The sequence below is a fragment of the Ovis aries genome, chromosome 2 (assembly GCF_016772045.2).
Source record: "Ovis aries strain OAR_USU_Benz2616 breed Rambouillet chromosome 2, ARS-UI_Ramb_v3.0, whole genome shotgun sequence".
Classification (NCBI taxonomy): Eukaryota; Metazoa; Chordata; class Mammalia; order Artiodactyla; family Bovidae; genus Ovis; species Ovis aries.
The window spans coordinates 231,883,624-231,900,795 of NC_056055.1; the positions used below are offsets into that span (position 1 = coordinate 231,883,624).

At 37.1% G+C, this 17,172-nt stretch overlaps 1 protein-coding gene across 50 annotated transcripts in view; it reads right to left on the reverse strand.

Annotated features, from left to right (window-relative positions):
• The window catches only part of TRIP12 (thyroid hormone receptor interactor 12), a 154,159-nt gene that overhangs the window by 79,815 nt on the left and 57,172 nt on the right, over nt 1–17,172 (reverse strand). For 16 of the 50 annotated variants that reach the window (XM_060410440.1, XM_060410433.1, XM_060410427.1 and 13 more), the window contains exons 3-5: nt 10,220–10,345; nt 8,713–9,368; nt 8,566–8,625 (exon numbers count right to left, since the gene is read on the reverse strand). In XM_060410440.1, the coding sequence (XP_060266423.1) occupies nt 8,566–8,625; nt 8,713–9,368; nt 10,220–10,345 (842 nt within the window). Of the gene's footprint in view, nt 1–8,565; nt 9,369–10,219; nt 10,346–17,172 lie in introns of all 50 variants that reach the window. The other 34 variants (XM_060410455.1, XM_060410452.1, XM_060410447.1 and 31 more) reach the window with 3 other exon arrangements.

Genomic DNA, 17,172 nt, shown 5'->3' on the forward strand with positions numbered 1-17,172 from the left:
AGACGGTAAAGAATCTGTCTGCAATGTGGGAGACCTGGGTTCAATCCCTGGGTTGGGAAGATCCTCTGAAGGAGGGCATGGCAACCAACTCCAGTATTCTTGCCTGGAGAATCCTCATGGACAGAAGAGCTATAGTCCATTGGGTTGCAAAGAGTCGGACATAACTGAGCGATTAAGCACAGCACACAGTGAGAATATAAACTCATATTTCTGGAAGGAGTTCAAAGTATATATTAATATTAATATTTAAATGAAAAATAACCAGTGACCTAACAAGAAAATAATGCATTACTGAGCTACAATCAATTTTTAAGTTTACAACAACATTGTAAATGGGCTAAGAGCTATATCCATATGCTATTAAAATGATATAACTTATAGCTTATTTTTTAAAAGGAAAAATGTCAGTTAAAATCAGTTAGGCAGATAAAGCACTCTGGTTTCTTCATTCCTAAACATGGATAACGACGACACTGTGTCATCATGATAATGAAATTTAATGTAAGTCAACTGTCTAGTATGAAGCCAGTTTGTAACAGGCACTCAAAAAGCAACACCCACTGTCATGTGGAGTGAGCTTCTACTCTTAATAAAAATATATGCATATACATAGAAAAATGTCTGCTTTCTAGGTAAAGACAAAGACTTGACCACACATGCATTTGCTTCTGTCCTCTAGTGAAACTCTACTAAAATAGCTTTAAAAGGATCTGAGGCATAAATTCACAAGGGTGGGAAGAATGGCAGAGACAACTATCACAACACAAGACAATTTCAGAAGATGAAAAAGCAGTAATTCCAGTGCTAAATACACGGGAAAGACAAGAAGACTAAAGGTAGAAAACGGAGATAAACTACCAATTAGACTGACACTCAGAATCCCACAAAGGTCCAGGAGTTGATGGTACCAAATACCTCTGGGACAACTGCAGAGTTTAAACTGAGGACTGGTTCACAGGCTGTTTATGAGCAGTCAGAGTCTAGATCCCCTCCCCCACTTGCACAGCTGTGTAAATGTCACTCTCCTGAGGCAGGTATGCCTAAGATCTTTATTCTTCAGAAAGTGCAAAATACAGAAATTCTAGGTTAAAGTACACAGCTGCGAACAGGTGCACCAAATCAAAAATGAGAAAGGGGAGGTGATCAAGAATATATAGACCAACTGGATGACATATGGCCTCTTTCCTAGGCATCTTCTCTCACTAAGCCCCAGAATTCTGGCAGTTAGGTTTTCACTTCCAAGCAGGAGTCTGAAAGAATCTTCCCTGTGGAATTTTACCAAAGAAAAAAGATCTGAAAATGATGATCACCCAATTAGTTCATTAGATAGTGAATCTCAGTCAAATCTTATCTATGTGCTCAGAGCTAACAGGTTACATACTTGGTTTCCCTACTCTTGTTAATGAGGAGACAGCCAGCAATTACCAGAATTTTAATAAACTTTCTAGTATGAAGTCAAAAGCAAAGTAAACCTACCTCACAAAAAAGTACATAAGAGGTTTCTGCAAGAAAAGAAAACTTATTCTGAATGGGAGACAGAGACATAGACAGAAAGACATGTATCTATTTAAAAAAAAAAAAAAAAAGACAATGCTCAGAGCAGGACTGTTTTCAACAGCCAAGACACAGAAGCAACTGAAATGCCTGTCAATAAATGACAAGAGTAGGGAAATGCGATGCGTACACACACACACACACACACACACACACACACACACACACACACACACACTACTGTTACTCAGCCATAAAAAAGAATGAACTAATGTCATCTGAAGGTATATAGATGAACCCAGAGAATAAGATGCTTAGTGACATAAGTCAGACAGAAAAGGACAAATATAATATGCTATCACATATACGCAGGATGTAAAAAAATAACAAAAGTGAATGTATATACAAAAAAGAAACAGACTCACAGAAACAGAAAACAAAGCTGTGGTTACCAAAAGCGCCTGTGTGCTCACTCAGTTGTGTCTGACTCTTTGCGACCCACAGCCCACCAGGCTCCTCTGTCCATGGCATTTTCCAGACAAGAATACTGGAGTGGGTTGCCATTTCCTTCTCCAGGGCATCTTCCTGAACCAGGGATTGAACCCACATCTCCTGCACTGGCAGCTGGATTCTTTACCACTGCACCACCTGGGAAGCCTAAAGGGAGGACAGGGTGTGTGGGGGTGGCAAATTACAGACTAGCAGTATGGAACTAGCAGCTATAAACTACTAAATATAAAACAGATAAGCAACAAAGATTTACTATATAGCATGGGAAATAATATCCAATATCTTATAATAACCAATAATGCAATAAAATAAAAAGGGCAGCCATCCAGAGGTCTCATTACTTCAGGAAAATGAAACAAAATCATGTAGACAGCTTGAGAACAGATGTAGACAATCAGTAATCAGTCTGGAGTTGACTGATGGGGTCAAGAAAGGGTAAAGAACAAAATAATTATTAAATTCAGTAAAAACAAACCTAAGAAAGAAAAGTTCCTACAGACTCAAGTGTTAGCTGAGCAACGATCGTGAGTGGGGAAATGGAAAGCATGTACTGCATGCATTTGGTGGGTGAAGTGGCAGGGTAAATTTCCCATAAAAGGCACACACTAGTGCTCAAAGTGAAAAAATTCCAACAGATAAAGACCAGCGAGCACGTAATTAATACATACACAAATAAACACAAAATGATCAGCTGCGTGGAGGGCAATGTGACAGAAAGACTACTACTTTTAATAATAAATTTTATATAGCTTGACTTTAAACTGAAAATAAGTACTGATTAATATGAAGGACAAAAATGTTAGCAAGATACACACAGGAAGAGAGTCCCTAGGGATGGGATTAAGTGATTTTTTTTCTTCTTTGTTATGTTTTGGTATTTTTCTGGATTTTTCATTTTTAGTAACAAACATTTTACTATCATAAGTATCAAAGTATTACAGAATACAGAGGCATGAATACGAAAGAGCATTTTTCATTTGATTTATATGTAAGTTTAGTAAAGAGCAATTTGGCTGATTAATCCTCATTCTGACTTGGTACATAAAAATACATACCAGGGTTGTTTAAAATTCAGAGTATAAAAGAATGCAAGCCTAAAAGAGGCCAATAATGTTTGCTTCCATTTAAAAGTCCTTTTTTTAATATCTGGCAACTATTTTTTTTAAATTTATTTTTTAAAGCCTCAAAAATGTTAAGAAAACACTGTTGGTAATATGTGGTTACATTTTAGAACTATTAGAACTACTAAATTACTTCAACACTTGCCTTATAATATATAAAACTCTTAATACTCAATTCTTTTTCCTTTAATCTTCTCACCCATTACCTCACCAGGCTAAAAGATAATTCATTTTTCTTCAAACTCAGCAGGTATGGCCCTATAAGACCCAACGAGATAAAACCAAGAGTTTATTTTTATCAATAAATTCTTCTGTCCTGCTCAACTCATTCTTCTTTCTTCTCTCCATGCTAGAGACCCAAAGTACCCTGTTTCAGACTGATGGAAAGAGTCCTAATCTTAGCACAATTACCTTCCCAGAATTTGACATCTGCCTGGTTCTTGTCTAGTTCTAATAATGGCTACAGGCTGCATGCAAGTCACAGAAGAGTATGAAATTCAAGATGAAAATAAGCTAGTAACTATGGCTATGTTACTAATAATGTACACATGATGGCCACTTTAAGTAATGAAGAGGAAACTAGAGCTATAAACAGATATTGCACTCAAAATATAACTTTAAATTTTTCTATAAATACATTCCATAATTAATCCCAGATTTGATCACAAACTGTTCCTTACAGCAAAGTCTATGCTATCCATCACCTTCTACTATTAAGACAGTATATACTTTGAACTAGTCAAATTACTGAAAAATTAGCCTAAAGAAAAGGTAGGCAGATTAAGCAGCATATTATAAGAATATCTTTACAAAGTATTTTTATCATTACACTGCCCCACTGGTTTTACATTTATGCTACAAAATACGTAAGACTGCTAAGGTTAAACAAGTCACAGCAAGAAAAGTTTCCTCATGCAGATTAAAAACTGTCATACAACACCTTCCCTCCTCGGGGTATTCTCAAGACTTCTATCAGTTAACACAAGGTGACCTCTGTTCCAGGGCCATTCTGATCAGCTGCAGCTGACAAGCCACAGGCTTCCATAAGCCCATCACAAAGTAGCTGCTTCTCTAGTTTTCCTGCCTGCCCTAGTTCCTCCCCAAAAACTTGTTCAACAGTTGCCGAAGCAGCATAGCAGAAAAGCTCTTCCTGCCTAAGTGATCTGACTAAACACATCATTTCCAAAGTGAGTTCCATGGCACACTGTTGTCTTCCAAAGTAACAGGTGGTCAAATATTTATAAAATAATGGGTTAAGGAGACGTTACCTTAAGAATTCTTGCAGCTTTCAAGATGTGAAAGCATATCCTGAATCTCCCTGAGTAATATTTGGCCATGGCAAATGGTTTTACACAAAAGCATCAGGTAAGTACTGCTATTCCTACAACCTGGAAACAATTTGCTTTACCAGGAAGCTTTACTGAAGCCAACCAAATCTTAGAATAAGCCTATACCTGAGGAAACATATCACCTTCAAATTAACAGGTTCATTGATTCTTAGAAGTTGAAGAAAATCAATAATGTACCAAATCTGGAATGCCTTCTAACTCACAAAATATCCACTCCATTTTTTAGTTAACTTACAGAAATTTTTCACCAGAGCTGCTCATCCACTGAATGACTGTAACCACTGGAGCTAATTCTGCCTCCAGATTAATATTAAATTTTAAAAAAAAATCAAATTCCCAATGCACACAAATGCCCTTCAAATCTATCACAACAATTCAAAATTCACCATTGCATATTTATACGGCACTTTAATTTCACAAAGTTGTTTCCGCCTACATTCTTTCATTTATGGTTCATCAGAATGAATATTATCATTCTGAGAAGACTAGGGATTAGGTAGCTATCATAATCGCAGTTCAATGATTTGCCAATGCCACAAAACTATTTTTTGGTCTTCCAAATCTAAATGTAGCCACACCTTCAATTAATCAATAGCTAGGATGTGTATCAATCCTGCAATTCTCAGCACAATGTTCTTGAATGCTTTAAGTCACTCAGTTTCAGTTATACACCCTAAATTTAGTGACGCATTCTTACGTACTATAAGCGCTGTGCTATGTCTCTTCACATATATATTCATTCATCAAATAACTATTGTGCCTATTTTATAATGAAAAGCTTACCAACTTTCTCAGACACCAGATGATAAAATGGCAGAACTAGGATTCAAATCTAGGATTTTTAGCTCCATATTAAGAGCTCTCTCTCCTCAAAATACCATTACTTGAAATCCAGGGATTCCTCTAAGATACCTCATCTTGCCTCTATATTCTTAAATAAAATTATCAAGTACTGCCAATCCTCTTGCAGTACTCTCTTGAAGAGACCCATTTAATCATGTTAAAACCCCCCTGCCCCGATGACTGCAGGAAGCCTGTCTATATTTAGCTCATCCAATCTATCAGTTCTCCGCACCCTAATCTCACCCTAAACTACCTTGTGGAATCACATGACCTGGGTTTGACTCTTGGCTCTATCACTTGGTAGTTCTGTGACCCTGGACAGGTAACTTGATCGAACTGACCCTGAATCTCCTTGTCTGTAAGATGGGACTATTACTACATGTCACACAGCACAGGTAAATGAGATGATCCATGTTGTTTATGTACCATATGCATAAACTGGTGTCTGAGAAAGTTGGTAACCTTTTCATTGTAAAATAGGCACAATAGTTATTTGATGAATGAATCTATATGTGAAGAGACATAGCACAGTGCTTATAGTACGTAAGTACTATAAAGTTGTCAGGCCCTAGGAAGCACTTTAAATATTTCCTATTATTTCATCTTGAAATATTTTTCACTTAATACTTGTAAAGAAGTAAACATGCAGTTAATGCTATAATATGAATCTCTGGGTCAACCAGTATTATTCATCCCTAAAGATGAATCAATACTAGTAAAGACGGATCAAATAAAAGTTCACCTCCTCTGGGAGATCCTACTTGGATCATTAACATCTCTTAATGATCCAAACAGGTTGCAAGAGCAAAACACAAAGAACAATGAGTGAAAAATAAGTGACACAGCAAATGAAATAAAGGTTTCATAGGCATACATACCCCTATCTTCAAATCCTAACTCTTGTCTCTTAGGAGATATGTTACTCTGGCAAGTTATTTCACCTCCCTGGAATACATTTCCTTAGTAACTATTAACAAGCACCGATTTTTCTGAAAATTAAATGAGATTGCATTTGTAAAATACTAGGCACTTTTAAATGTGAAACAAATGCTGGTTCCCGTCTCTTGTTTCAACAGCTTAGGCTATAATTAGAGCTTAGACGCAGGATAGTGGCAATAAAAATGGGAAAGTGATATCAGTGACCACAAAACACACATAGATTTTGTGAATATAAGAAAAAAAATTAGGAAGTGAGTTTTAAACACTACTCCATCAGATGTGATCACGTGCAGTGAGTACAGCAGCATATCTGGGCTTGGTTTCATCATGGCACAGTGGCAGCATCAGCACCTTGGGGCTTTCTGTTTGAGAGCGACTGCACAACCAAGGGAATCTGGCTGGTTAGTCACTGACAGAAGGGACTTCCTTTGTGGTCCAGTGACTGAGAATCTGCCTGCCAATGCAGAAGACATGGGCTGGATCCTTGGTCCAGGAGGATCCCACATGCCTCTGAGAGCAACTAAGCCCCTGCACCAAACTACTGCGCCCACACGCCCTAGAGCCTGTGCCCTGCAACAAAAGAAGCCACTGCAGTGACAAGACCACACACCGCAACTGAAGAGTAGCCCCCCAACCTGCTGCAACTAGAGTCAACCCGTGCACAGCAATGAGGATCCACTGCAGATAAAAATAAGTAAAAAATAATTTTAAAAAAAGCAGACATAAGAGGTATAAAGGTGGAGATAACTTCAATTCTCAAGAAAGCCTTGTCAGGACCAGTGGACAAACTGCTGTCCCTTTTTATTGAACCTTTTATTTCCTTCTGACTTTAAGATATAGATCCTAATCTTCACCCAATATTTAAATTCAAATTCAAATAGTTCAGTGGTAAAGAATCTGCCTGCAAATGCAGGAATCCCTACTGCAGGAAGATTCCCTGGAGGAGGAAACCCAGTGCAGTATTCTCGGCTGGAGAATCCCAAAGATAGAGGAGCCTGGCTGGTTACTGTCCATGGGGTTGCAAAGTGGGACACAATTTGAGCAACTAAGCATGCACGCACACACTGCATATTTAAAATACCAAATAGAACAGTTTCTATGACCTAAGAGTCAAAGAGGTTACCTTCAAATAACCCTATGAGACAGATTAAACATAAAATTTTATAATAGTCTACTAATATTTTGGCCAAAGTTTCACTAATACTGAATCAACTGAATTAATAGTTTATTGACTGCAGGATTCAACTATACAGAGCTAACAGCGTGGATTCAACACTAGGTTAGACTGATTCAATATGACTGATACTTTGACAACAATAGAAGTAGACACAGTATAAAATCTTCTAATAGCCAAAAAATGGTCTACACATATGAAAACATGGATCTGAAATTTTCCAAGAGGGCTCAAAAGGAAAAAGATGGTCAAAAACAACCTTCCAGGTTCAATATTACAAAAATGAAATGCGTTAAAAATCACAGATAAGTGCTGTATTATTCTCTGTATTTGTGCCTTTTAGATTTCTCAAAATAGGAAAAAAAAAAAAAAAAGGCACTTCAGCATTATAGTAATCGTAACTGAAGAGGGTTCCCATCATTTCTGATCAGTTTTAATAAAATGAACATCTGGCTTCCTGAAGTTGATCTTTTCTTTTTTTAAAAAAAAAAAAAAAGAAGAAAAGTGCCTCTAGATACCTTTCTCTTATCTAGTTTCTTTGCTTGGATGTATTATTGTCAAACATTATTAGTTTTTTCTACTCTACTATACTGTTCAAGAAGGCAAAATTCTCCCCCATTTACCTAGGAGCCATAGCCCAGTGCCTTGTAACATTGAGGTATTCATTTTTAAACTAAACTCCTTTAAGGCCATAAAATATTACCTATGAATGAGGTTTAAAACTAAGGTACATTTATATTCTAATAATGTAGCTCAGAGTTTCCACACATCAACAATGTACAAATACCAAAAAGGAATGTCTGATCTCCAATTGTGGTCATAACCACCTCATAACAAGGAGTTATGTTTCTGGTTAAAGGAGAAAAACTAACTTGCTGCCCTACTCTGACATTAGAAAATAAGCAGCAAACACTGCAAAGATAAAGATACTAAAATATGACTATTTACTAATAAGGCGGCAGCATTCCTTATCCACCTCCATAAAACCAAATGTGGTAAGTCAATTATTAGACACTGTTATGTACAGATACAGGTACAGTAATAAATCTAAAACTGCCTTGGATGCGCCCAACTTGAAAACCTGACGAACCAAAGGAAATTTTCTTTAATTAAAAAACCTTTCCAGTAAACTTACTTGCTAATTTGGCCTGTAATCCGGAAGGTCCAGGTTTGGATGCCTCTGACTTAGAAGACCCTGGAAGAGACAGTTTTGTTTTAGGAAGGCTAACTTTAGGGCTGAAGCGAGCAGCCCAATCAAATTTTGAAGAGCCACCAGTTTTACTCTGTTCCTTTTCCCTGCTGCTTCTTCTGGGGCTGGGACTGGATGCTGAGCGGGAACGCCTGGCCTTGTTCTGGTCTTTTCCTTGTTTCACCCTGGCACCTGGCGGAACGGCAGAAGAGGCCGAGGCAACGGCAGAGGACGAGGAGGAGGTCGAGGCAGCAGACGATGAGTCGGTGATGGTGCTACACCCAGCTTTGGCTGAGGCGGCCGATTTTGAAGCCAGCTTGGTAGGTTTTGCAGATCTCTCTTCGGCACCAGTGGCTTCAGACACAGAAGCACTCTTTATACAAGAACTCTCTGTCCTCTTTCTTTTCTGACTCCGTGAACCAGCAGCGGCCCCACTCTTTCTGGTATGAGCCTTGCTCGTGGATGGAGATGGTGCAGATTTCAGTTGTGGCTCCTGGTCTAAGTGTCTCTTCTTTGACTTACTATGTGGCTTACTCGTTTCCGAGGGAGATTCAGTATGCTGAAGTGCTTTGGGTTTTTTGGCAGAGCTAGGAGAATTGGTCCTGTTGTAGTCTGGACTAGCACTGCGTTTCACTCCTCGAGAATTGTCTTTCTTAGGCACCTGCCCCGTTTTCTGCTTTTCTGAAGTATTGGCTCTGTCTGGATCCTCTGGTTGTGGGACTATGACAACAGATGACGAACTGCAGCTTCTAAGAGGTTAGATAAGAAAAGAGTTAGTATCAGCCCGTCATCATAAAACCTGTCCTAATACACTTACATTAATTTCTCAAGTCCATGGAAATAAGATTTTTTTAAGTGGTAACGTATCCCTGGTAAGTCCAGTAACTAAACAAACACAGGCTTGCAAATGGTTCAACATTGTAAAAAAATAAAGGGGAGGGGCGGACAGGGAGATACTTTAGAGGGTAAAATATTAAAAGGTCAGGTTCACTCTTTAGCCCAAAGATGACTGACACCAATACTCCTAATCACAACACAAAAATTAGGATTACCAAAAAAAAGGATGCTTTTTTGGTAGTTCAGAACCAGTTTAAACTAAAATCTTGATACTGTTTACAAGCGCAACTTCTTTGTAACAGCTTAAAGTAAATAAGCATTAACATACACATATATAAAATGAAGGTTAAAAAGTTTTTTACTGTGGTATCAAATATTTACAGTTATATTCTTTTCTAAAGACTCCTATCAGTTAGATCTTAAATCACTGACAATTTAAAAAAAAAAACAAAAAAACAAGAAAAATGGATTTTAAAATGGCACTGCAGATGCCTGTAATGGTTTGTCAAGCAAAAGGAGAAACTCAGGCAAAGGGAGAAACCTGCAGGTCTCTGATCAAGGAGAACAAAAGCACTGCCTAGGGGATGTTGCATTGACATCACTGCAGAGGTGATACACCGTTCCTCCTAAAAGTTACATCCACAGAATGACGAAAACACATATCACAACATTTTGGCATCATCTGTTATGTTTTAATATTAGGCAATGATTCAAATGCAAATAACTCTGCCTTGAAAAATGGATAAGCAATGTGAAGTTTTACCTTTTAGAAAGGTGTCCCCTTGACAGTTCAGAAGTAGTATTAGACTGCACTTTGGGTGCCTTAGAATTAGATTTTCTACTCTCAGGAGGGCTATATCCCTTATGTTTTGCCTGCCCTAAATGTGACCTGTCAGCGGAAAACCAAAACAGAAATCTATCAGGAAAAGGAGATGCAAATACAACACTGAAAGTGAAATATTTTTTCATCCAAAAAAAAAAAGCCTCCCAATTCATTATTGATCCTATCCTTTTCCCAAATATTTCTATAATCAATTATTCTATCAAATAATCTGGCCAAAGAAATTACCTTTTAGAACCAATCCCCTCAATACCCAAGAGTTAAGATTTTTTATAACCAGTTGCTTAATATCGTATAGCAATATTACAGTTGCTTAAGCAATAATGAATTTTCAGCAATTAAGATACTCAAATATGTCCAATTTTCGCAAAACACAAATCTAGGCTTTAGATCTAAACACTCCTTTAATAGACAATGTAACTATAATAGCTTAAAGGGTTTACAGAAAATGCAATTTGTGATCCCTACAATGATACTGATCACCGATTTGTATATTATAATTCAGGTTCGCACAATAAATGCAGAAGCGGACAGAGTCAATTCTCAAACTGATTTTACACAGAAAATCATTAAAAGCACTAAAAACAGTTAACAAGCTTACATGAAATCAATGGTGATATTTACTATGAATTTAAATCACTAACTAGTATAAAGTACACCAAAACCAAGTCCTAGATAAAGAGATAAAGAATTTGCCACAAAATATTCCAAATACATTCATAACAATTATACCATTGATACATGGTTGGATTATATTTATAGTAATTCAAATCCTGATGCTGCACTGTTTTAAGAGAAAGTTTGAGGGATATGAAGAAACTTTTCAGTTGTTAAGATTTTTTAACCTCTGGCAAAGGTCACATGAGATTTACACAAGCAAAAGAAGCATGCATGAATATATACCCTTGAAAAGCTGGTGTTTCAGAGGAGAAATATTAAGGTTAATAGATTCAACTTATGTAATTCATGGCCAACAGCCACCCTTCATGTAAATAACATAAAAAAGCATATTCTAATGAGAGCAACAAAGTTTCATTAATACTAAAGCTGTTTATTTTGCTCAAAAAATTTTTTTCAAGTCTTTCATTTTGAACATGATCTCAAAGGAATTAGAAATAAGTCACCGAACACCTCATATGACAACTCCATCTAAATGTACCAGGATGCCATACAGTTCTTTTTTTTTTTTTTTTTCATACAGTTCTCAATGTATCATGTATGTTCCATCATCTCTTCAAAGAGTTGACCTAAGGTTTCTAGTCTCAATGTCTTTGTTTTCTTTCATTTTTGAAGAAGAACTCAATACTGGATTCTTGAAAGAAGATACGACATTAGCTTCTCAGTGAATATTTCTCAGGTTCACACTATTATTTTCTTTTTTAAGGTTCTAATCCATAACACAATAGTATTCTCTCAACATTTAACTGGATCAACTACTAAAAAACTACAGTAACCTATAGGCTTTCATGTATCTTAGTCTTTGATGATTTTTCCTTCCAGGGTATATGTTGTATTTTCTGAGTGTACCCAAGCTGAACCTTGTAGAATTTTATATATTGCAATTTAGTCTTTATTTTTCCTATATATTCTTACACTGATATTTTGCTTTCTCCCATGAGTTTCTTATCATAGTTTCCAAAAGCTGCTTTTGTTTTTGTTTCATTTCTAGTTTCAGATATGAGAGTTCTAATAGTTTAGCCACCTGATGTGAAGAATCAACTCAATGGAAAAGACCCTGAGGCTGGCAAAGATTGAGGGAAGGAGGAGGATGAGATGATTGGATGGCATCACCAACTCAATGGACACCAGTCTGAGCAAACTCCAGGAAATAGTGAAAGACAGGGAAGCCTGGCTTGCTCAGTTTATGAGGTCCCAAACAAAGAGTTATGACTTAGCAACTGAACAACAACTCTTTTTTAAAGGAGTAAGATTGAGCAAATTCTCAAGTCACTTCATAGTTACTTTTTAGAAAGGAAAGTAAAATATTGTTTTCAGGTATACAATTTACTATCCATGGAATACAATTTACTATCCATGGAATAATATTTATAAATTATGTCATTCGGGTTCTCTACATTCTCATTTTTTTTTTTAAAGTTTGCTGTAATCTTTTAAATGAATCACAATTTCTAATTCATTTCATAGTAAAATTTAAATATTCCTTGAAAATTTTAAAATCACGTTAAAAGAAAATCTTATCAGTTCAAAGCTTGACAACTTTGTGATAATGTTCAAGTAGTTAAGTATTTAAATGTCAATCCCAGAAAGAAAAAAAAAAAAAAGACATAATATATTTCTAAGTATCAGTAAGTCTCACACAGTAGAGGTAGCAGTCTTCCTTTTCTCTACCCAAATAAATCATTCTCTGGTTTTAAAACATGTTGAAACTTATAGCCACCCAAACCCACTCCTGCAGTTTTCACGTCCTTATTCATCACCTTCAAGAAACTAAAGAACATAGCAGGTAGTCTCAATGTGTATGAAAGAGGAAGGGGAGAGAAGGGAGGGGAGGAGAAAAAGAAAGAAAATGATGTCCAATCATTCAAGAAAGTGAGGTACAAAACTAGCTTCAATCCCATACTGATCTGATTGGATTAATAACTTTCCTAAAATTATTTTAGGTGTGATATTCTCACTGAAGCCTGGTGAAACAAATATTTTTAAATATTACAAAATAATGATCTTTATGTCCTCCTGACCATTCTTTGGTGGTGGTGGTTCAGCTGCTCAATTGTGTCCCGATTCTTGCGACCCCATGAATTGTAGCCTACCAGATTCCTCTGTCCATGAGCTTTCCCAGGCAAGAATACTGCAGTGGGCTGCCATTTCCTGTCCTCCAGACTCAGGGATCAAACCCTCATCTCCTGCACTGCAGGCAGATTCTTTACCGCTGAGCCACTAGGGAAGACCCTCTGACTATTGTTCAGCACAGTCTAATATATTTTCTGTAAAAGGTAGTAAAAACTTCCAGTTTTGTGGTGGTACTACGTGTCACAGAAGCAGGTATAAATAACACATAAACAAATGGGCACAGCTATGTTCTAACCAAATTTTTATTTACAAAAGCAGGCAGTAGGCTGGATCTGGCCAGTGGCTTACCACAAGAGAAGTAGGTAACCAGATGGTTACCGTAAGTAACATTGTGTGCCCTCCCAAAGTGGGACTCTATTTTATTATGCCCATTTATAAACTGTTAATGCTCAGACATTGAAAAGAAATCTCCACAAAATTATAATGCCCAATTAGAACAGCCAATGAGAATATAACAGCATTCAGTGCTAAAGGAGTCTTGATGCCTGTTAGCTCATTTTACCAACTCCCTCATTTATCAAACTTTATGTTTAATATTAATTTTTATTGAAAAGCATGATCTCTTTAAGATCTGTAAAATTTATACCTACTATAAATCAAATTTTCAAGATAGTAAAATTCAGGACAAACTGTTAAGTAGCACCAGAATGAGTCCATTTAGTGAATTAGAATCCAAGATAGTTGGGTGGATGGGTGTGGGGACTGAAGCTTCTCAACCTATGGATGTTACTGGGGAAAAAAAAAAACCCTCATACTCTGCAATATCACCCACTAAAACTAACTAATAGGGAAAATATGATTAGAAACACAGCATTCAAATCTACGTTATTATTTTGCAGTTACAGTCCTAACAAAAATATCATCAATTTAAAGATTAAACCTCCACTAACATTTGCACCAATAATCACAGATGGTCCACTCATTAGAGTCTTATTTTTGTACTTTCTCTTTTAAGGTATTTTCTTTTAGGACCAGCTTTGACAAAATTAAAAATATAATTCTGGGGAAGACTTCCTTTTTCTCATTTTCCTTCTTTATAAATATAGGAGAGTAAATAACTGGTTTTGAGCTTCCTGAGAGTGTTAAACAGTGCAAAGTGTAGTGGTTCTGGAAACCACTGAACTAGCTATTTCTTGCACTAAATGATTTCTTTAACTCATTTCTGCACCATTTTCATGTATTTTATAAGAGGGACATATATTTGCAAATCTTACTCTTTTAATTGAAATGTCTGTCCCAACTGCAGTGCATATATTAACACTACAGAAAAAACTGCCTCTGAACCAACACGATTTCCACAGGATATTGACATCATTTCCAAGTGGATGTGGGCCAATTCAGGTTAAAGAAATCTGTGCTGCAAAAGAGCATGCTATTATCAGCTCTTGGTTGTGTGCTTTCAAGATTAACTTGAAACCAAGTTTCAAATGCCTCGTGGTGACTTTCAGGATAAACTCTAGTGATTGTCTCTTCTAGAAACTTTACTTTTACTATGCTTTAATAAAATCTTTGGTATCCTGAAAGATTAGAAACCAACTCTGGTTCAGAAGACATCTAAAAGAGGCCAAAACCTGGTAGCAAAGAGCACATTCCTAATCTAATCGGAGGCAAAATGAGGAAAGCGGCTCATTACAAGCAGCTAGTTAATTCCTTGTATTACAGGTCTCAGATTCTGTTTGAAATTATTATCTGTGCCAGCATATGTGTTATCAAACAGAAATGATTTGGTATATAATTACACCTCCAAATGTATGCATGTCCATACAGATACACAGACATTTTTATGCCTTTACGTTTTACATGCACACTTATAACATTTAGTTTTATTTTCTATAAATTAAATGCATGTTTATAATGCTATAAAATGCATGTTAAGCCTCTGATTTTCAATAATCAAGATGGAAAGTTCATTCAAAACACTTAAACTCAACTAATGTCTCCTGTAAAATGTACTAGTTTCTATTTCAGTCACAAAACAGAAGTTAAGTAGTGTGACCAATGTTCCTATGTTGAGTTACGGCAAAATGCTGGCTCCAAAAATTCACTAATATAGAACTCCTTATTTATCTTACAAAACAGTGTCTTTAAAAAAAAAGAAAGAAAAAAAAATAGTGGTTCCTCCTCTAGGGAGTATTTTCAAACCATTTTGGGGAACAGTGGTGCTATTGGCATTTTTAGCAGTTAAGCACCAGAGGTAGAAGATATCATGACCTAAAGGAAAAATGGGCTTATAATTAATTTCTCAGCTTAGATTTGTTTTGCATGGTCCTCCACATACTTAGGAATTCCCTAATGGCTTAGACGGGAATGCAGGAGACCCGGGTTCAATCCCTGGGTTAGGAAGATCCCCTGGAGAAGGAAATGGCAACCCACTCCAGTATTCTTGCCTGGAAAATCCCATGGATGGAGAAGCCTGGTAGGCTACAGTCCATGGGGTCACAAAGAGTCTGACACGACTGAGCAACTTTACTTACTACATACTTAAAGCTTTCCAAGAATGAATGGGAATCAACAAGATTGTATTTTCTTTTTTTGCAGCTTTATCAAAAGCCATGCATCAGTTTGGAAAAGTTTATAATACAAATGCTGCTTACAGTGCTTAAGTCTGTTGTTGCAGTTGTCACATTCAACTAATAAAAATACAGATGCAAGCATATGAATATAGTGTCATCTTGCATCAAGTACCCAAGCATTTACTTACTGAGATAATACTTTGTTATCAACTGTTTTCCTTCTATTTGTTTATTGTTACCTTTGTAAAATGCTCATACATTATATCAATGTTTCTAAACTGTGCAGGCAAGCATTTTATATACTTCCTAATTCAAGATACTAGAGGGGCATCAAAGTAAAGATACTTACATTATACTATACACACTATACAGTGGGATTGACTGCTTTGATCTCCTTGCAGTCCAAGGGACTCTCAAGAGCTTCTCCAACACAACCAAACCAGTCAATCCTAAAGGAAATCAACCCTGATATTCACTGGAAGGGCTGATGCTGATGCTCCAGTACTTTGGCCACCTTATGTGAAGAGCCAACTCATTAGAAAAGACCCTGATGTTGAGATAGATTGCAGGAGGGAAGGGAACAACAGAGGATGAGATGGTTGGATGGCATCACCGACTCAATGGACATGAATTAGGTAAACTCCAGGAGTTGGTGATGGGCAGGGACGCCTGGCATGTTGCAGTTCATGGGGTTGCAAAGTGTCGGACACAACTGCATGTGCTAAGTTGCTTCAGTCATGTCTGACTCTTTGCAACCCCATGGACTGCAGTCTGCCAGGCTCCTCTGTCCCTGGGATTTTCCAGGTGAGAATACTGCAGAGGGTTTGCCACGCCTTGCTCTAGTCTTTCACATATGATGTTATAACTTGCTGTTCAATTACTGAAGAAACATTTGTATATATTTTTTTTAGTCGCACTAATAACTCTTCTAGGAAAAGCGTTCTTCTCTTCTAGGAAAGCATTCTGAGACTGAGAAAGCATTTGCCAAAAGTGGTGAGGGACATCAGATTCCTTCAATACTGAGGGACAGGAGAATCAGAGTAAACCATCAGCGAAGATATGAAATAATCCACGGCAGCTGATGGCTTATAGGCTTCCAGTATGCTTAAGAAGTGACAGCTGGGAAAAATTTCGCACCTGATGGTTAAAGGCAAATAATCTATAATGCAAGGAAAATTGCACAGTATATAAAATATTTCTCTACTGGTCCAAGAAATAACAGGATACTATTAAGAATCCAATGTGCATAACCTCTACCCAGAAAAAAGTAGCCTCTGTTCCTCTTGAGGCCATGACAACCACGCTGAACGCAACACTGTCAGTCTTGCCTCCCAGCCCAAGGCCTGAGGGGATACAACACCCTTCTCAGCATTACCAAAGCAGCCCAAGACGTGGGAGAGTGTGTGCGCATGCGCTTCTGCTGGTGAAACTCAAAGTGAATAATTACGCTGTAGATTCGCCCTCACTGAGAGGAGTACGTGACAAGTTACCTGGCCAACTCTAGTATAAACTGTCTGAAGTGTTTTCAATTTAATCATAAGAAACAATAAA